The sequence below is a fragment of the Podarcis pityusensis genome (genome assembly GCF_964106645.2).
Source record: "Podarcis pityusensis genome assembly, chromosome: 15".
Lineage (NCBI taxonomy): Eukaryota > Metazoa > Chordata > Lepidosauria > Squamata > Lacertidae > Podarcis > Podarcis pityusensis.
The window spans coordinates 28543325-28565464 of NC_138040.1; the positions used below are offsets into that span (position 1 = coordinate 28543325).

Consider the following 22140-nt stretch of genomic DNA (forward strand, 5'->3'; position numbering starts at 1 on the left):
ACCACACAGCTTGCCGTTTCCAACCCTGTAGCTGCTGAGAACACATTGTGCAAGGTTTAGCCTTTTACTTGCACATCTTTCCCCCAAAGGATAAACAACTTTGTGGCCTCTGAATCAGCCACTGTCAAGTGCATGAAAATAGCATGCAACATCTGAAGAGGAGCAACAGTGTGGGTGGGGAGCTCAGGCACTCAACAGCTTTCCTATTGAAACTGGGTTCTTATAAGATGAGCTTGTTTTCTTCTGTGAGGTGGTAGGAAGTATACCCTTTTACCTAAAATTATCATAACCCTCCTAATTATGCTCCTCTTTCCCAGGTCTCCATGATGTAGCTATTTCCTGCCCCCTCCCAAAACAAATGGGTATGGGGGTCTTAATTATGGTTTCTCCTCCTACTAATGCAAAGCTAATGGTATTTTAGGCTGCATCAACAGAAGTATAGTGTCCAGATTAAGGGAAGTAATAGTCCCATTATATTCTGCCTTGGTCAGACCACACCTGGAGTACTGTGTCCAGTTCTGGTCACCACAATGTAAGAAGGATATTCATAAGCTGGAACATGTGCAGAGGAGGGCAACCAAGATGATCAATAATCTGGAAACCAAGCCTTATGAAATTGAGGGAGTTGGGTATGTTGAGCCTCAGAGGAGACTGAGAGGTGAGGTAGTAGGCATCTTCAAATACCTGTCTCATGAGAGGGCACTTCCTTCTCTCTCTCCCTGTGGCCTGCAGCGGTAACAAGATGGCCAAACAAACCAAGAAGGTTGGGATTGTGGGTAAATATGGTACCCGATATGGAGCTTCCCTGAGGAAAATGGTGAAGAAGATTGAAATTAGCCAGCATGCTAAATATACTTGCTCCTTCTGTGGCAAGACCAAAATGAAGAGGAAAGCTGTGGGTATCTGGCACTGTGGCTCTTGTATGAAAACAGTAGCTGGTGGCGCCTGGACATACAACACCACTTCAGCAGTGACAGTGAAATCTGCCATCAGAAGACTGAAGGAGTTAAAAGACCAGTAGAAGCATATTTTTGTTCCACTGTTGCTCTTCCTTCATGTCCTTATTGTCAATTAAAGGTGGTTGTGAACATTGAAAAAAATAATAATACCTGTCTCATAGCAGTTGGGGCAAACTTGTTTTCTTCTGCTCCAGAGGGTAGGACCCAAACAAATGGGTTCAAATTACAAAAAAAAGAAGAAGTATATTCTGCCTAAACATCAGGAATAACTTTCTGAGGGCAAGAGCTGTTCAACAAGACTACCTTGGAAGGTGGTAAAGTCTCCTTCATTGGATGTTTTCCAGCAGAGGTTGGGAGGCCATCTATCCCAGTATAACTGAAGGAGCATCTCCACCCCTATCGTTCTGCCAGGATGCTGAGGTCCAGCAATTATTATCATTATTATCTACTCTTTAGCTGTGATTCCTGCATTGTCAGGATGATCCTTGATGTCCCCTCCAACTCTACAGTTCTATGATTCACCTCAAGCCTGACCTCCCTCCCACGTACTCAATGCTTTGGACTATCCCCTCCTGCTACCCCCTTACTGGAAAGAATGTGAAAAATGTCATTGTCTACCTTCTCACTTTTCCTTGAAAGATGGCTCAGCTATTGTTGAGGTGCACAGAGCTGCTGCAGACTGAGAGTGCCAGAGAAAGTGAAGGGGGTGGGGCACTGGAAGCAGAACAGCAAAAGAGCTTCCAACCCCACAAGATTACAAGAGGACAGGGGAGATCCTCTCTAAATACATGGCAAATGTCCCACAGAGAGATAATTTGCCCTGGAAGGTGCCTGGAAACAAAGCCTAGCAGGGAAGCTGGACCCTACACAGGAAGATGCCTTATACTGAGTTAGACAATTGGCCCATCTAGTTTAGTATTTTCTACACTGACAGGCAGCAGTGGCTCTCCAGGGTTTCAGGCCAGGAGTTTTCTCAGCCCTATTTGGAGACACCAGGGATTGAACCTGGGACCTTCTGCTTGCAAGGCAGGTGCTCTGCCATTGAGCCACTACCATTCCCCTTGGTAGAAACCTTGTCAAAATCAAAACAGAACTAACAATAGGAATATGAGCTGATAAAGGAGGGTGGAATACAGTGGGAAATAAAAAGGCTAGATGAAAGGCTGGGTGCTGCTGGTCTAATGTTGAGTAGATCCAGTTGAAAGCGGGTCTTGTTACTTACAATTAATCTCACAGATGACTAGCTAGGAACATGGTGGTTTCCCAAGTAACATAACCTTCCTGAGGAAGCTTCAATTTGGGATTTTAATAGTGGAGGAGACACAACAAAGGAAGAGAGATGGAGAGGATGAGAGAAGGGTCTCAAGGGATGGGGGCAAGCAAGCAAATGCCACTGGCAGAATTTAGGCTTTGTTTCAGGTGGACCTGAGGACCGATAAGTTGTGTCAAAAGCTTCAAAGAAAAAGAAAGTTTTGAGGAGTAATTTGAAGGCAAACATGGCAGCCCTGGTGTGTTCAGCCATGGGGTGGTGTGTTGGCAGCTAGGGAGAATAGCCAGGATTACAACAAATTGGATAGGAAGACCACTGTGTTATGACTTTAGCAAATGGATTAACTGGTCCTCTGCGCACCCCTCCCAAATTATCCTCTGGTGCCCCCACCTCCCTTTTTCTGTAAGGAAACCTTTGCCAACATTGCCCCCTCCAGATATTTTGAATTATGTCTCCCATCAGCCCCCAACCAGCCCTAGATTGACTGTGAGGCATCATGAATGGCCAGGACTGGACACCAGGACTGCTCTACAGGGCAATTCGCTGCTCTGATTTACTCATTCAGAATGCAACCAATTGCCAGATTTCTGGCAAGAAAGGAGCATTTATCGAGATCAGATGGGCAAGCATGGAGAGCAGATTCCCACCCCCACCCCCACCCCTTGGTTCTGTCTGGGCTAGGGAGATGCCTGCAAGCAGCCAACTGCAGGAAATGGCTGGTAGGTGAGCCACAGTGGCTGCACACATCCCTTACTCCTTGCTCTTGGCTCAGCCTGGTTGCCCTAGCCAGCTATCTCCTTGCCTTAAGCAAACTGCACTGGGTTCCTGTGCACAGGCTTGGTTGCTGAAACCCCCTGGGCAACAGAGTGCTCCATCCCTCCCTTTTAATACCCTCTGCCTCTTAAATGGCACTGAATCTAACTGAGTGGTGGATAAACATTAGTTTCACAGCTCACAAAGCAGAACTGCTGGCTACTGGCAGGCTGGCTGTAATGAGTTCTTCTCTGGACCCCTGGGAACATTTAGATTGGGTTCTTCTCTCTCCCCACCCCCACCCCCAGCTGCCAGTCAAAGTGCTGGGGGCGGCGGGGAAGGAGGAAGAAGGAAGGAACACGCGTAATCCGTTCCCTGCCAGATCAAGCATAGCACCAATTCTCCTGAGCGAGTGCGCTTGATGCCATTGAGTCATCCTGACATCATATGGAGAGGTGTGCAGGAGGTCACATGGTGCTCACCCACCCGAATGCTGCGCCGGAGCCAACCTGTGTGGCTCCCTGCCCTCATGTCCTTCTGCACACAGCCTTTCTAGGCCAAGGGTCTTGGCTAGAGACACAGAGAAAATTAGCAGGAAGGAAGGAAAGCATCTGTGCCCTTTGCTTTTCCACCTGTACCGGGGGCTGCAGCTACCTCTCTTTCCAAGCACTTGGTAATTGATAGCAGATTGTTTTCCCAGGGTGCATGTGGAAATATGATGGAACCCTAGAAGTGTTGGTGGGAACCCAGTGGGCAATCTAGCATGCGTGCGCGTGCACGCACACACACAGATGTACCTAGCACCTGCAGCATCCTAGACAGGTGTTCTGAAAGCTAGCTGTATTTGGCCAACCTGACCTTGGAGGTCACAAAGCTAAGAAGCTCCACAGCTCCCCTGGACAGCCAGCATTGCTGCATTACTCTGATTATTGGGAAGGTTTTTTAAAAAAACAAGCAATGTTTTGATTTCACTCCTCTGATTTATATGCCCACACACAACACGGTGCTGAAGAGGTTTTTGTTGCATGGGGGCGGGGTCTCCTCTGCTTCTATTCTGGGATGGGGGGAAGTGCAAGTAAATGTGTAAACTGTGTAAAAAGAGTCAAGAACTGCCTGGTTCACTTCTATGATTTGACTCTCTGTTTTCAATCTCCCTGCCTGAATACACAGAGTTTTCTCCCTCCTCCCCACCCTGTCATTTTCTTTGGCCAAGCTCAAGAAAGATTCCATCAAAGCTCTCTCCAAACCTTCCTGCCAGCTGATCTGAACAAATTCAGGAAGTCTTCCAGTCAGGACTGGTGGCATGGGTGCCACCACCTTTTCTTTTAGTCTTTAAACTTTATTTTCCTGTTTCTGAAAATACATAAGAGGAAAATTGCAGGCATACCGCCATCTTTTCTTGATCTCTTTTCACCAGGCTCTGAGCCTGCCATTTTGCAATTGGTAATTACATGTAGGAACATAGGAAGCAGCCTTATTTGAGTCAGACTATTGGTCCATCTAGCGCAGTATTGCCTACACTGACTGGCAGGGGCTCTTCAGGGTTTCAGGCAGGTCTCTCCAAGCTGCACCTAGACATATCATTGGGGGTTGAACCTGAATGCAAATCAGATGCTCTTTCACTGAGCCACAGCCTTTTGTCACAAGTCATTACTGGATATGCCTTCTAGAGTCACAAAGAAGAATTTGAGGTGGTTCTGCCTGTGTCATCATAGCCCCACCAGGAGCCTTATGGGACCTAGCAGGTTTAATATTATCAGAAACCCAACTGAATAGTAATAGCTAGGAGGGTGAGCGAATAAGGACAATTCCCCTGGCTGTGTCACTCTTAACATGCAGTGCTGAAGTCCTGATCTCTGTTGCCATCGAAGAGTCGCTATTCTAACCAAATAATAAATGTGTAATGATCATTGATGGATTAAGATGTGTATTCATGAATCTTAATTTCTCTCTCGCACACCCGCTCTCTTTCTCTTTCTATGGCTACAATTCCCACAAGTGACAGAAACTTCGCAGATGTTCATTTTATTAACGTTCTCACTTGATGAGCTCCTTGTTCCAGTCTCTGCCTCTGCACAAATACTATCGCCCTCACCCAGAAACAAATGTATTTTCACTGGTGTTCTGCACAGCTATAGGTAAGTACGTCACACACACACACACACACAGTCCTAATTTAAGCTGGTCCATTCAACACATGGGCTGGCAGCTCTTATTTCTGTGATCTGGGGACTAGAAGTATGTTGTGTTGTGTTGTTATGTTACTGTTCATTTATATGCCGCCTTTAAGCCCCAAAGGCTCCCAAGGTGGCTCACAATGAATAAACAGATATACGTAAATACAAAATAATGCAAGAATGAGCAATACAAAAGGCCCAAATTCAAACAAAAGTTGCAAATTCAAACCATATCAACAGTAACAAAAAAACAAACCAGCAGTTGCAGGAGGGGGACTTTCAGGTGAACCCCTTCCCCCCAAAACCCCCCACAAATAAACCAAAAGATCAGATGCATATGCTGCAGCATATTACTATCATAATCACCGTATTCCTCTTTGGTTTATAGGCAGCATCCCAGTCACACATTGACCAGATCTAGAACAGCTTTGCTTTTGTAAGGTTGCTGCAGCAGCTTTCTCCAGATAGGGGACTACCTGTGTGGTAACTTTGAGGTCTTTCCCTGGTGCCCACAAACCCTTTGAATGACCCCTCACTCAGTGAGGTGGCGTAGTGGATAGCTTTCTCTCCCTTGAAAAGTACATAGAGCTGAAGGAGGAAGTTGGAGAAGGGGTGCTGTTTGTCACTTCCTCTTTCAACTCTATGTGGCTCAGATTAATTCAGGGCTCAGACTGGGGCGTGCAAGTGGCAATGAGCACTTGTTCATAAATAATGGAGTCTGGTCCATTAGGGCAAATAGGATACTGCCCCACCAACATCAGTCTGTCCTAAGCCAGTTCCCACCTGGATCTGATTCAGACAGGCTTGAATCCCCAGCCCCCAATTATCATGTGTTTGCCTACAAAGTTCTGGATTGTGTAGACTGAGCGTGATCCTGCTTAACCTTCTGTCAAATTCTGACCTAGAGCTAGATCTCACTGGCTTGCTTCAGCCACTGTGGAGCAAAGAGAGGTTTGTACCACCAGATCTCAAGAAGCAACCTATGCTGGACAAATGGGGCAGAAGAACCATGGGGCTATATTAGGACATGTCATGTCCTTAGAGAAGAGAGCAGCCACTCCTTCTGTATCACAAGAATGGCAATTGGTAACTCACTGGTAAAGTCTTGTTTTAAGGCAGAGAACTGGTAGCCCTCTGGGTGTTGTTGGACTACAAATCCCATCAGCCTCAGCCAGCATGGCCAATGTTCAGGGATGATGGGAGTTATAATTCACACCATCTGCAGGGCACCATGTTGGCTACCCCTGTGTTAATGGCTTCACAATATGAGGAAAAAAGTGTAGCCACCACTAGCTCATTTTAATTTAATAGCATTATTATTACTGCTACTACAGAGCACCCTGCAAATTAAGAAATGCTCATTTCCTGCATTAAATGCCTCTTCCCCACCCCACAGTATGTTCTGGGGGGTTGGTACCCAATGGAAGAAGAAGGTGAAATGTCCCCCAGTCCTCTCTGTAGCAGGGAAAACTCAAGGGCCACTTAGCATAACATATACATGGTAATTACATTGTTGGCCTCTTAGCACTTCCTTTGAAGATACTAACAGCCATTAGCTCCCCGCCGAGTCCCATTGCTCTGGTTGGCAGGCAGGCAGGCAGCCAAAAGGCTTCTCCAGGTCAGCTTGGACTTCCTGCTGCCGCCTTCATAATTTGAAAGTTTTGATCAAGCAGGTAATGAGCAATGAAAAGAAGCCTTTATGGGAAAAGAAGATGGGTGGGTTTCGGGAGGTGGGGGAGAGGGAGGAAGTATCCCACATGATGGCCATGTTCTGCCTCCACAGTCAGAGGCAGTAATGCTTTGGAATACCAGTTGCTGGAAGCTACAGGAGGGGAGAGCGCACTTGTGCTCGGGTTCTGCTTGCCGGTGTCTCACATGCATCCAGGTGGCCACTGTGAGAGTTGGAAGCTGGACTACATGGGCCTGATCCAGCAGGACTCTTATTAAGTTATGTACATAAAGGGACGCAGGTGGCGCTGTGGGTTAAACCACAGAGCCTAGGACTTGCCGATCAGAAGGTCGGCGGTTCAAATCCCCACGACGGGGTAAGCTCCCGTTGTTCAGTCCCTGTTCCTGCCAACCTAGCAGTTCGAAAGCATGCAGTGCAAGTAGATAAATACGTACCACTCCGGCGGGAAGGTAAACGGCATTTCCGTGCACTGCTCTGGTTTGCCAGAAGTGGCTTAATCATGCCCGCCACATGACCCAGAAGCTGTACACCGGCTCCCTCGGCCAATAAAGCAAGATGAGCGCCGCAACCCCAGAGTCGGCCACGACTGGACCTAATAGTCAGGGGTCCCTTTACCTTTACATAAAGGGGACTTTGGATTAAATGCCCCAGCCCTCTCATTCCCCTTCTTTCCCAAAGTATCTCATAGTTCAAAATGCCAGACGGGAAGGATGCAGGTGAACATTGCTGACATTTCCCCTTCCCTGTTGCCTGATTGGTCAGTGACCAACTATGCAGCTGCGGTTGCTAAGCAGCTGTTAATGTCACCTCACATCAGGAGCTGTCCTTTCAACCTGCAGGTCAGGCAGGTAGCAGATGTGTGTCTCGTTCTAGAAGGTGGGGTGGAGAAACAAACTGGATCTTCCCACCTCTCTCATTTGTGCCAGGAGCCTGGCTAGACCCCTGGGTAGCTGTTCTCCACACAGTGCATGTGCTGCCACAACTGTCCTTGTTTATCCAGGACATTTCCTGTTTTCTGGTCCTTGTCCCTGTTACATCATGATCCTTACTTTATCCCTACTTTTTGTCATTGGGAGATGGCCAGATCTGATCGAGTGAGTGAGGTTGGCCAACATTGTTCTTCCTCAAGCTTTATCACACTCTGCAAGCTCTCTAGAGAAGAAGAAGAGTTTGGATTTGATATCCTGCTTTATTACTACCCAAAGGAGTCTCAAAGCGGCTAACATTCTCCTTTCCCTTCCTCCCCCACAACAAACAATCTGTGAGGTGAGTGGGGCTGAGAGACTTCAGAGAAGTGTGACTAGCCCAAAGTCACCCAGCAGCTGCATGTGGAGGAACGGGGAATCGAACCCGGTTCACCAGATTACGAGTCCACCACTCTTAACCACTACACCACACTGACTCCCACACCACTCTAGATGTGGAATCTCTGATGTAAGGGATGCATATTGTTGCTAGCACACATCCATGTAGGTAAAGCCATCCTAAGGCATCATGTAGTGGGCAATCTGTTGTTGCACACACTACAGCATCTGAGGTATGTTTTGAACTTTTAACAGCATTGTAAGATTTCTCTGGTTCAATGCAAATAACCAAACACCTGCTGCTGTTGTGCTCATGTCCTGCTTGCAGGCTTTGCATCGGGGGCATCAGGCTGGCCACTGTAATAACAAGATAGTGGACTTGATAGACCCCCTTTGGCCTGATACAGCTCCTGGGCTCCTCTTACGTGCTTACATGTTGGAGAGAAAGCACAGTGCTAATTGCTTTCCTAAAGCTGTGCCCACAGCCATGTGGGTCTTAGGAACACAAGAGGTGTTCTCCAAAGGAAGCGAGGCAAGGCCCAAGCCACTTCCGCTGCTAAGAGTTAACCAAAGTACAAAAATACAAACTTTTCTAAGCTGTTGGAATCCTTATGACTGCTATCTGGGGTTTCTCAAGTTGCTAAGCTCCACGTTAGAAGGATGGCTGGGGTTTGCTCTGCCTACCTCTGTATTATCAGCGGCAGATTCTTGAGTGGAGAAATAATCACATCTTGGGAAAATCCATTAAAGACTGCAACAATGTGTATTGTGTGGTGACCTTTAGGAGTCTCAAGTCGACCGAGTTAATGATCGCAGAGGCTGAGTGGAGATACGAAGTGTTCAAAGGCCTCTTTCTTGCCTCCTGCTCTTCAGACGCTGTCGTCATCCTGGCGGTGTCGCTGTCTAAAGTGTTTGGGTAAACTTTGACAATAAATTGCAGTGCTTTTAATTGTAGTTTGAGTGGCCCCTCTTGGCCCATTTAAAAGCTTCCTAGCCTATGAATAGCTGATCAAGGTGACATCACCCCCCAAACCATCGGCGCGGCCATTGATCACACACAGTGGGAGAAGTGGAGGGAGGGAAGCAAATTACTTGATATGGTGACCCTGTAGCAAACTGGAGAAACATGTCACTTAATTAAGAAGATACCACAATATATGGCAAGATATGGAAGTGAACCCATGATCCCACAAAGAAACAATTTCCCTTCTTGTTTGACTTAGCATTCTCTCTCTTCTTTCTGCCACTGATGGAGTAAATGAAATTAATCCACCCCTGTGTTAAGCTAGGAGATGAAAGTTATTCCATACAGATACTTGTCATCATGAGCAAGATGAATGAGGGCCCTTGGTGACTTATGAAACATACACATGGATACTAGATGCCAGGCTGGCACGGAGCTTGTCTGAGACCCAGGGCAGCAGTCTTCTTAGAATAAAATTATAAACTCAAACAAAAAAGCAACCAGTCTCTGACAGGACCCTCCAGCCAGCTTAACCCTCTGAGGTTTGGGGCTCCTCTCCCAGCAGCACGGGCCTCTTAGATACTACCAGAGGCCAGGTCCACTCCAGAGAGGAGCTGGGTGCTACTGGTGGGCTGGATCTTAAGTGGTTCAAATGATCATGATGGTTCTCAGAGTTCCATATCATCAAAGCCAAGGCTCAAAGTCAGATAATTTAAAAAATCAGAGAGCACAGGGACTAATGGAAGGAGAGCAGGAATGAGTTGGGCATAGGAACAGTGCTTGCTTTTGACTGTAGCTGAAAGCAAAGGCAAAAAGAGGAGGGAGGGAGATTTTCTAGGGAGTGCAGGAAAAGGGCAGCTGCTCAGAAATGCAAACAGGAAGGAGTCCACCGGGTTCAAGAGCTTCTCAGTTGCATTTGCACTGGTCAAGTGAAGAATACTCTGGCTAGAGACCCAAAAAGTCCACCCATCCCTTGACAGAGCTGTGCAATGCTGACTCATTCCAGACTCTGGCTATGTTGTTTTTGGTAGCAGCTCCCAATCTGCCCAGAAGTATTCATGTGGCGCATGGTTTCATTGGCCATCAGATACATCAGCACCTATTTTTGAGCAGGTATGCACCAGGCTGGGGTAGTGGTGGTGGAGAGGAGGTGGCAGCAGCCAGCTTAAGCTCATATTCATCCCCTTGTGAATTGATTCATTTTTTGCAGGGGTCCATTGCAGGACCAGTGTGGCTAAACAGGATCTCCTTAGGATGCCTTCCTTGCCTTCTCCAACGATGCTTTTAGACTAGCCTTTCCCAACTTGGCATCATCCCGATGTTGCAGACCACACCTCCTATCACCTCTGGCCAGCATAGCAATGCTGGAAGGGGGTGGTGGCTGTTGCACGCCATAACATTTGAACAGTGCCAACCCTCCTATCACCTCTGGCCAGCATAGCAATGCTGGAAGGGGGTGGTGGCTGTTGCACGCCATAACATTTGGACAGTGCCAACCCGGGGAAGCCTGTTGCAGGTGTTTGCTAAAGACACAATGCTTAAAGCCCCAAACTAGATGGGTAGGAAGGTGGTGCTCAGACTCGTCCATCACCTCCTACCTTGAGAAACGAAGAGAAATACTCCAAGGAAACAAGGGTGTGCTCCTCAACATCAAGGCTGTGATAAGCAGCACAGACATTGCTATTGACACCCCTTGTTTTTGCATAAGTAGTCTCTGAAAATTCACTTCCCCTCCGGTAACCTTGCTGGAGGGAGCAAAAGTAGGCGAGCCACACCAAGCAATCGATTGCCACTTAACATCTGCATCCAGGCCCATTAGTACCATTTTAGCCTCAGAGCAGCTAGGGTTTTGGGCTATTATTCTTAAAGTGGTGCCTTTGCAAGGCCAACCTGGCTTTATTTCAGAATAAAGAGCAAGTAATGGGACTTTTTTTGTAGGGGGGTGGGGTAGAGTCAGCATCAAGAGCTCCCAGACTCTGTGGTTTATATCTGGGGGCATTCTTTCATCTCCTTTCGTTCAATTCCATTTCCATGTCTTCTATGCCTTTCTCAGTGGTTGCAAGGTGAACTTATATACAAACTATAAAAGACCAACAAATACACAATTTATCTGTTTAATCCAAAAGTCACCCTGCAAAAAATTAAGAAAATAAAAACTGACAGCAATAATCAATTTTAAGTTAATAGACTATCCCAATAGATGCCTAGTGCTTTAATTATGTGGGGTGGGGGCAGCCAAGAGAGGATGGATCCCCTAAATATTGCACTGATACCCTTATCTATTGTTTTAGAAGGCTACAGAGAGCCAGATTTGGCTGTGCGTTTTTAGTTTCGGTTTGTTAATGATTAGGTTGAGCTTGGGGATTCTTTTTATTTGAAAAATTGTTTTGGTACTGTGGTAACATCATTTATTTATTTGTTTGTTCATTCATTCATGAACTGCTTCCCACAAGGCATCCCGAAACAATTGACAATATTATGCCACCCATGATATAATTTGCTAGGCAGCTCACAAAAAAAGCAAAAATAATCATACAATATTTTTTAAAAATACAAAATGCAATAATTAAAACAATTTTCAATTAAAAACAGCATAAAACCTTCCCTAGGGGAGACTGAATAAAACAATGTACAGCTCAGCTTACAATCGCTCTGACAGCATAAGAATTACTTAAAAATGCAATGAAAGCTAAAATTAAATAAAAATCTGGGTGAGCCCAGAGAGGAGGGGCTTATGGAATTTATAAAGGTCCTCTCACTTTTCTCTACACAATTAGAGAATTCCAAGCAACCTTTATTTCACCTGCCACAGAGAAGGATAGCAAATCAGAGGCAATTAAGTGTGATAGATAAGTGGGAATTTCTTGTCGGGAGAGGCAACAGGACTGCCTCAGAACAGCAGAAGCTGGGGACAAATGTTGGGGGAAAGGACATCATTCTTGTGTCTTGCTTGTGTGAGGACCCAGAGACGCCTGGAAAGAAGAATGCTGGTTTAGATGAAATGTTTGCCCGACGCAGTGAGGCAGCTTCATGTTCTTCTATGCAGGGCTTCACATGTTATATCCTGCCAGAGGGGCTCAAATGCCCTCGGTGGGGTTACCTCACTCCTCTAAATGCTGCTGGGTTCATTTTGCATGTGCATCCTGCTCTTTGGGCAGAATGCTGGCTTCTGCATGGCCGTGTATATGTCATTTTGTTCCTGCTGGCGTGCGAGCTACCCAGATAGCACTCTCAAGGCTGTAAACAGATGATTCATAAACCAGACATAGACAGTAAAAGTGGAATGGGTCACGACCCCGAGAGCAACGCCAAGGTTCTAAATGGAATGTTGGAACAGCACAAAACAGGGAAGTGGGGAAGAGTCTGAAAGCACAATGGCTGCCATGAGAGCAAATGTAACCAGCAAACATCCGAGCAATTTGTTTGCTCTGCCATGAACCCTGGTGCCAGTTCACCCGTCTGCTTCCTTGATACTCCAACCATGCCAATCATTTTAAATTGAAAGGAGGTACCAGGGTAGGGTTGCAACCTTTGTTCTGGCAAAATATAGAACAGGGCAGGGAAGTGCGGTTGGGGGACTTTTCTTTTTCTTTTTCATCTTGTGCCAAAGTGACTTCAAAGTAATCCATTGCAATCTACTGCAGCCTAACAGGATAGCCCTTCTGGAATTTGTCACACATGCACACGCACAAATTTGTAAACCAGTCTGTGCTTAAACCAGGGGTCAGCTGGTCCACTATCCCTCAGACCTTGTGGGGGGCCGGACTATATTTTGGAAAAAAAATATGAACAAATTCCTATGCCCCACAAATAAGCCACAGATGCATTTTAAATAAAAGGATACATTCTACTCATGTAAAAACACGCTGATTCCAACCCCAAGGTGGCTGTCACCAATGGAAGCGAAAGCCTTGAAAAAGGTCAATATGGAGGTCAAATGGCCGAAATATTGGGAAATTTTGGAACAAGACGGAGATAAACTGAAATTGCAGAGTTTTGAAAAACTAAAAAACAAAGTGCGAGACTGGCTTCATTATTATCAGATAATGGAGGCATTTAAATTGGACAGGAAAATTGGCTTCCAGGTGGAAAGATCCAAATTAGAAACAGAATTGTTAGAACCCAAAACTAAGAATTTGTCAAGAATGTACAACTTGCTGCTGAAATGGAATACTCAGGATGAAACGGTAAAATTGGCTATGATTAAATGGGCACAGGACGTTGGACATAATATTATGTTTGCTGACTGGGAACAGTTATGGACCACAGGTATGAAATTTACGGCATGTAATGCCTTAAGAGAGAATATTATGAATAATAATAATAATAATAATAATAATAAATTTTATTTATATCCCGCCCTCCCCAGCCGAAGCCGGGCTCAGGGCGGCTAACAACAATCAAATAATCAAAAAATCAAATAATCACACAGTCTAAAAATATTTCATTATAAAAATTAATTAAATCAAATTGATGGCAACCAATTAAGCAAAGTTCTGTGCAGGTTGCCAGAGGAGGGAGTCAGGCTGCGCCCTGATCAAAGGCCTGGCGGAACAACTCTGTCTTGCAGGCCCTGCGGAAAGATGTCAAGTCCCGCAGGGCCCTAGTCTCTTGTGACAGAGCATTCCACCAGATTGGAGCCGCAGCCGAGAAGGCCCTGGCTCTAGTTGAGGCCAGCCTAACCTCTCTGAGGCCTGGGACCTTGAGGATGTTATTATTTGCAGACCGTAGGTTTCTCTGTGGGGCATACCAGGAGAGGCGGTCCCGTAGGTACGATATACAGGTGGTACATAACCCCAGTCAAGCTTGCAAAAATCTATCACTTGCCCGATAACAAATGCTGGAAATGTAAAGAAACTGAAGGTACATTTTTTCACCTTTGGTGGACGTGCCCAAAGATTAAGGCTTTGTGGGAAATGATATATAATGAATTAAAAAAGGTATTTAAGTATACCTTCCCTAAGAAACCAGAGGCCTTTCTCCTGGGCATTGTCGGCCAAATGGTGTTAAAAAAGGATAGAACTTTCTTTATGTATGCAACAACAGCAGCAAGAATACTCATTGCAAAGTATTGGAAGACACAAGAACTTCCCACGCTGGAGGAATGGCAGATGAAACTTATGGACTATATGGAATTGGCGGAAATGACTGGTAGAATCCGTGACCAGGGAGAAGAGTCGATGGAGGAAGATTGGAAGAAATTTAAAGACTATCTTCAGAAACATTGCAAAATTAAAGAATGTTAGAGTGATGTTGGACTGAAAATAAGCGGTTTCCAGCTGTACAGGTTAAAGTTAATGATAGACTAAGATTAAAGATTAGGATTAAAGATGTTTAAAGAAATGGAAATTTGACATTAAGAGGAAAAATTTTAACGTTATATGATACTAAGACCAAAGATCAGGTTTAAAGAAGTTGAAGTTATATATTTCAATATCTTATTAAAGCTAAAGATTGGGATTAAAAAAGTGGAAAAGAAATTGCTGGACAAACAATTTGGATTGGAATACAAAAGAGGGAGGTATGAGGAAGTCCAGAAAATAAGTAACTAAAAAACGGAAATGGAAAAGAGATATTGTTTTTAATTGTTTTGTTTTTTGTTCTTTTATTGTTGAATCTTGTTTTTTTTGTGTGTGTGTTTGTTATATGTATTGTGTATGTTTTTCTTTTCTTTCATTGTTGTTCAAAACTTTAATAAAAATTATTTAAAAAAAACCAAAAACACGCTGATTCCCAGAGCATCTGTGGGCCGGATTTTGAAGGTGATTGGGCCAGATCCAGCCCCCGGAGCTTAGTTTGCCTACCCATGGCTTAAACACATGACCTTTCACACACCCTTCCAAACACGTGCATTTGGAGAGGATCCCTAGCTTGGCAGAGAGAGAGAGAGAAGACCTCGAATACAGGACAAAACTGTTGTCAATAGAGGACGTAGCATTTTTAAGTGGAATACGGGGCAAGCCTGTATAATAAACAGAGACATAGCTAGGGAAGGTGGGGGTCACTGGGCACCACACCGCGGGGGGCAGCACTTACCGCAGGGTCTGTCCTGGGAGTGACACGGTGGCTCGGGTGCCTGCAGGCTCCACGCTGCCCCAAAGGGCAATGTGCGGCTTGTGTCTGCCCGCCACCTCCCCTTCAGGCTGCCGTCCTACAACTGAGAAGGAGGTAGCAAGGTTCCTCGCAGCATGCCTGCCCCAGCCCGCCCCGCCCCCATGGGTGACTCACCCCATCCCCTGGGCGCAGGGGTAAGATTTATTGCTTTACTCTTGTCGTCCAGCACACTTCCCCCTGCGAGCCTCTGCAGGTCGTAAAGCAATTAGCAGAATTGCACAGCAGTTCGTGTAGAAAGAGCAGTAAAACAGTCCCACACGTTTCTTCTTTCCTAATAGCACTTTATTTGCTCAAAAATAGCATATTTACAATTCAGAAACACCATCAGATTGGAGCTGCATTTTGCTCTGCGTCTCTCTCAGCTTGCAGCTGCGGAACAAAGCTGCTTTCACTTTTCACTCAGCTCACAGCATTCCAAGCTGCTTTCGTCACGTCCTGGCTTACTTCCCTTGTAAGCGCCTCCTCTCAGCCTCGAGACACAGAAGGTTAACCCTTCACTACACCCAACACCCCCTCTTGTCTCGCGCCTGAGGGGAGAATCGACCCTTGGTCGTCCCAAACCCAGACCTTCACAAAACTCTCCATGTCTTTGGAAGGTGAGTGGCTTCGTGAACCCATCAGCTAGGTTCTTGGCAGAGGGACAATACTTCAGCGCAACTAATCCCTCCTGAACACTCTGGCACACATTCCGAAAGCGAATGTCTAGGTGTTTCGTTCTGGCCTTGAACTGACCTGACTCTGCCAAACGCAGGCATGGTTGATTGTCCTCGAAAACACGTATCGGCAGACAATCCACTTCGCAGAGTTCCTGCACCAAACAAGCATAGAACTCTACTTCTCTGCACACCTCTGAAAGAGCACTAAACTCAGCCTCAGTGGATGAGAGCGCTATAAGACTTTGCTTCTTGGACCTCCATCCAACTACTGAGTTCCCAAACTTCACCACTAGGCCAGACACAGACTTGCGATCCTCAAGATTAGCCCAATCCGAGTCCACAAAGCAAGTCAGTTTGACTTCTCCTTGTGCTGACAACCTAAGACAAAAGTCTTTGGTCTCCTGCAAATACCTCAGAACTCTCTTGATGCCATTCCAGGCTTGCACACTAGGGTTTGAGGCTTCCCTGCTGAGCAGATTGACAGCAAACGCTATATCAGGTCTGCTCCATTGGGACAAGTACAACAAACTCCCAAGGGCTGACTGAAACACTTCAGTATTTTCGAACGCAGCGCGTTCTACTTGCTGGCTGTCCTTCACAAAACTAGTCTCCATAGGACTTCTCACTCCTGCACAATCACTCATCCTCATTTTCTGAAGCAATTGCTCAATTTTACCTCTCTGGCTGAGCAAAAAACTTCCATCCTGTGCACGCTCAACATTGACACCTAGATAGGTTTTGACAGCACCAAGCTGTTTAAGCTTGAATCGTTTACCTAGCTCTTTGGCAAACTTCTCCGCCTGTTCATCTGTTTCTGATAAGAAAAGCACGTCATCAACCCAAATCAGCACCAGTTCCTGTGAGTCTCCTGATCCTCTAAGGAACAGGCAACTGTCAGCAAGACTCTTCCTGAAACCTAGCTTCTCCAAAGCTTCATTCAGGCACATGTTCCAGTTTCTAGCAGATTGACGTAATCCATAGATGGATTTGTGCAATCTCCACACAACATCCTGCCTTGAGTTCTCAAACCCCGGAGGAGGAATCATGTACAGCTCCTCCTGGAGATCTGAGTTAAGGTAGGCAACATCCACATCAAAGTGGTTTACCTTCCAGCCTCTCTGTGCTGCACAAGCTAAAAGCGTTCTCAGAGTCTCCGCTTGTGACGTTGGCGAATACACCTCCGTGAAGTGTATTCCCTTCTTCTGAGTAAACCCTCGAGCAACTAACCTGGCTTTATACTGCGGCTCTCCAGTGTCAGTGGGTTTCAAACGGTAAACCCATCTGGAACTCACAGCCTGCTTTCCCGGTGGCAACTCTGTGAGTGAGAACACACCTAGATCTTTCATGGACTTCATCTCTTTGTCCATTGCCCTGTGCCATTTGCCTGCTTCTTCCTCAGGTAAACTCTGAATATCCTCGAAGGATTCAGGTTCACATCTTGCAGAACCTACCCAGACGCCTGAAGCGTCGTACCGATCAGGAGGCCTCCTTGTCCTCGCTGATCTCCTCAGTGTGACTCCTGGTGACCCTGCCGCTTCACTGGGTCCAGCTAAATCATCCTCAACTTCAGTGTCTTCCCCCTCTGACCTGCTGCGCCTCTTGGGCCTTACAGCTGGTCCAGCAGGTGAAGAAGGCTCACTCTTTGGCTCAAACTTGACACTTGCCTGAGGAGGTGTTCTAGGTTCCCCCCTCTGAGGGATCCTGAGCTGTCCCTGCCTTGGACTCTGTCCCTCTGGACCGTGGTCCCCAGCAACAAGTTCCTCTTCCTCCTCGTCTGAGTCATAGAACTGCTGTGGAAGCACATCTGGATTAGCGTGCAGACGCTTCCAACCAGCTTGCTCACAGAACTCAGCGCTATTGCTGATAACCAACCTAGACTGGTCTCCACTTGGATACGCAAACCGCCAGGCCTTTGAGCCAGGCTCATACCCTACAAAGATCATTCTCTTAGATCTTGGCTCACCTTTCTTGCGTAGAGCCTTTGGAATAAGCACCCAAGCCTCACAACCAAACACACGAAGGTAGTGTACCTTGGGCTTCTCTCCATGAAGTAAAAAATACGGTGTATTTCCTACACTAGAGTTGTACACTCTGTTCTCGGTATGGACCACATATCGCCAAGCCTCCGACCAAAATTTCTGGGGTAGCCCTGCATCCCACAAGATCGCAGACACAGCTTCCTGCACCGTCCTGTTCTTTCTCTCTGCGACCCCATTCTGTTGCGGAGAGTAAGGAGCGGTCAGTCTGTGGCTAATCCCCTTCTCCCTAAAGAAATCCTGTAAAGCAGAACCAGTGAATTCAGCACCTCTGTCACTTTGAAAACCACGAACTTTGGTGGAAAAAGTTACCTCAATTGCGGTGATCCAATCCCTGATCATTTTAGCCGCCTCCCCTTTCGTTTTCAGAGAGAAGGTCCAAGCAGACCTCGAAAAATCATCAATCAAAAGCAAAGAATACTTCGAACCTCCCAGTGACTCAACAGACATGGGTCCACACAAATCTGCATGAATTAATTCAAAGGGTTGCGTGGTCTGCCTCTCTGACTTTGGATATGAGCATGTCACAACTTTCGCCTGTTTACATGCATTGCAATCTAAAAATTTGTCACAAACATTAAATTTGCACCCTTGTGTCAGCTCTGGTGCTTTTTGGAGAAATCTCCAATTTAAATGAGCGAAGCGTCGGTGCCAAATATGTAAACAACCATTGTGGGGCGCTACATTCACACATTGGCCCTTCGCATCTTCGGTGTCATCTTCCCCTGTGGAAAAAGGCACATTTACAGCAAACAAATTATCTTTAGACTGCACTGTGTACACGTGTTTCCCATCCTTGGAAACTTCACATTTGTCACCTGCAAAAGAAATTTGAAAATTATCAATCAATAGATCATGCACACTTAACAAACAGTTAGTTAGACCGGGCACTGCATAAGCTTTGACTTCATGCTTAAGGAAAGGACAGAAGAACAGTCCTGTTTCTGTTAGCCTTTTTCTGCTTCCATCTGCAAACGTAACATACTTCTCAGTTTTTACTGTCCTGCAATTCCTCAAAAGATCAGCAGATGGCACTAGCGAATTTGAGGCACCACTGTCGATTATTATAGTGAGAAAGTCTTGTTGTTTACATTCCTGGGTCGCCAGGGCAACAATCTCCTCACTACCCCCCTCCTTGGGGCTTCTGCAGATGTCCTCTCTGGTTGTCACGGCAACAGACTCCCCCCGGCAGGAAGACTTGCCCACGACCTTGACAGCTTCCGTAGATGCAACTCTCTCAGTTGCCATGGAGACTGGACTTGTCTCAGCGTTCCCACACAACTCTGAAGCTCTTATCTCTACTTGCTGCAGGTGGCTTGAAGCCTCTAGCCCTTTTCAGCTTCCCAGGCTCCGACTCACGACGTAAACAACTCTTGGCAGCTTTTGGAGAAAGAGGCGTCTCTGAGCTTTCACTGCTCACTGCCCCCCCCCCACTGCTCATGGGGTCTCCAGGACGTTTTTCTGCACCCCCTCTGAAGGGTAAAGGGCTCCCAACACTTGGCCTCTCTTCACACAGACACGTTGCAGCATCCACACAGCTCCCAGGCTCAGCAAAAGCACAAGCAGCATTGCTAGCAACAACAACAGCAACAGCAACAGTCCCTTCACCCCCCTGTGGGGGCTCACAGCTACTCCCAGCTGTGCATGGGCACTCAAGAATGTGGCCGGCGCCATCTTGCCTCTCCCTTTCAGATGCAGCCACTTCTTGGCCCTTGCTTCCCACTCCAGCTCCACAAGCTTCTTGGAGTGCTAGCCAAGCGGCCTCTGGCTTTCTTGCACCCAGGACAACAGGCACCAGATGAGCATCCACACTTTCTGCCAAAAAAGCAAGCACACGCTTCTCCACTTCACTTTGCTCTGCAGCCCTTTTAGCCTCTGCTTTCCCAGCTGCATTCTGTGGGGGGTGAATTACATTCCACAGCTGCTCCCCAACTAGCAAAAGCTCCACTTGAAAGCTCCACTGCAGCCAATTTTGGCTAGTCAGTCTCTGACATGGCAGCTTAAACTCAAAGCCATGTTCACAGGGCTGAGCCATTGCCTCTCCCTTCTGTTGACTTTTCCCAAAGGTACTCACTCAGCCAAACTGGGAACTCCGGACGTCATGGCTCTTGGCTCCCTCTCTCTGTCAGCCTCCTCCGATCTGCCTCTTTGAAGTCTCCGGCAGTCGATCAAGCTGACGACCAGCAGATAAAGCTTCAAAGCCCTTTCTCACGCTTCACGTTGACCCATAACCATGTTAGGTAAGATTTATTGCTTTACTCTTGTCGTCCAGCACACTTCCCCCTGCAAGCCTCTGCAGGTCGTAAAGCAATTAGCAGAATTGCACAGCAGTTCGTGTAGAAAGAGCAGTAAAACAGTCCCACACGTTTCTTCTTTCCTAATAGCACTTTATTTGCTCAAAAATAGCATATTTACAATTCAGAAACACCATCAGATTGGAGCTGCATTTTGCTCTGCGTCTCTCTCAGCTTGCAGCTGCGGAACAAAGCTGCTTTCACTTTTCACTCAGCTCACAGCATTCCAAGCTGCTTTCGTCACGTCCTGGCTTACTTCCCTTGTAAGCGCCTCCTCTCAGCCTCGAGACACAGAAGGTTAACCCTTCACTACACCCAACACACACTGCCCCGGACACCTGAACAGCTAGCTATGGCACTGATTTTACAGGACAGGTGGCAGCCCTATAACCAGGGGTTCCACCATACAAGCAGTCACACAGTTAAGGTACCGTACTTACTTTTTACCTGGTTTACAGGTAGATGTGCAAGGAGAGAGTACATGTCCAAACCGGAAATGTTTGGGCTAATGTTAAATGCCCCAGAACTGAATATAGTTCACAATACCAGCGAAACTCTTTGTTTTGCTATTTTCTTGCAAATCCCTCTCCCCTAAAAACACCATGTCAATGGAATGATCAAACTCAGGAGGCAGAACACATTCTAAAAACTCCAGAGTGGGTGAGGGAGACATAACTGAATTGTTAGCACAGAGAGGTAAAGAGCCATTGGAACCAAATCTTGTGGCAATGAATTCCATAAGCTAATTGTGTGTCTGATTTGTCTGTCCTGACAAGACTACAGGTCAGTTTCCTTGAATGACTCCCACCCCCAGGTCAAGCACTGGAGTACTCTGAGCAAGGAGGTGGGAATACAGTCTGAAAGATGTGAACCCCTATTCCACGGAGAAGATCTAAAACCAGCAACCTGAAATGGCCCTAGATAGAAAGGTGGCATCCAAATCTGCTAAGATGGGCATGGTTTGATCAGTAATCTTATGCATAGCAACAATGCAGACTGGAGCAGAGATACCCCACCCCACGAAAATGCACAGATTTGCATGTGAGACATTTTTCTTCAATACTATGTATTCAGTATTCAATTGAATACTAAGTGGTTAGCATTCAAAATTCTAAGTTTAAAATTCTTCTTTTGATTAGTAATTATAGAAAGAAAGCCTGAATGTCAAGTGTTGTTGATGGCATGACAACAAAGCTATGTGTTTCTACACCTAAATTCCCTTTATTTAAAAATGCCCTGAACAGCAGTCATGAACTGAGAGTATTGTCAATAAAACAAATCAGGAAAATATGTTTAAAAACTCCAAGGTAACTGAGTATGCTGGTCCACCTCCCCTCACAAGTCTCTTTGGTTCTTATCTAGCAGTGCCTTTAGCTGCACCAACATGAAAAATTATTCAGGGAGCCCCTCCACCCACCAAACTGACTTTGTAAGAATCTCTGAACTGCCACTGCTTTGCATAAAAACCTTCTGCTTTGGGCAGGTGGGGGAGGACTTAATGCAGACAGTGAAAGACCTTCTCTCCCTCTGTGCCTGAGGATAAATAATTCTGCTGCCTCTCTTTATTAACAGCTCAATTCCTATTATTCCTCACTGCAAGGATGCTCAGATCACAGCCACTCTACAGGAAACAGCCTCCATCTATTTGTTAATCATCAAAACTTTGCATTTCTTCTGTACGTCAACCTGACGCCTTGGTCTTTGCAGCTATCTGGATATGCCAAAAATAAAGGTTGTTGTTTTCTCTTCTGTGCTGTGTTGATAATTTGATGGTGGAGCCGCTCCATATGTTATTTTTCAGCTGCGTACATTAAATTTAAGGTTAAGCTGCGATGCCATGTAACTGAGAACGCAAAATTTTATCCCCCATAGCCTCCTAGGGACTCTTTTCATACTCTGTTATCACAGGACATGCACACCTGG

The 22140-nt window shown here is 46.2% G+C and overlaps 1 protein-coding gene and 1 long non-coding RNA gene across 2 annotated transcripts; both read left to right on the forward strand.

Moving 5' to 3' along the window:
* The first annotated feature begins 700 nt into the window (after positions 1 to 700).
* On the forward strand, positions 701 to 1088 carry LOC308464224 (large ribosomal subunit protein eL43). The gene has a single exon (XM_080983344.1). It carries the CDS (start codon positions 743 to 745, stop codon positions 1019 to 1021), a length of 279 nt encoding a protein of 92 aa, XP_080839470.1. The 5' UTR covers positions 701 to 742; the 3' UTR covers positions 1022 to 1088.
* Positions 1089 to 4987: 3899 nt separating this feature from the next.
* On the forward strand, positions 4988 to 21894 carry LOC308464415. Its single transcript, XR_013980029.1, has 3 exons — positions 4988 to 5120; positions 21032 to 21258; positions 21790 to 21894. It is a non-coding gene; the product is annotated as an uncharacterized lncRNA (long non-coding RNA).
* Positions 21895 to 22140: the final 246 nt, after the last annotated feature.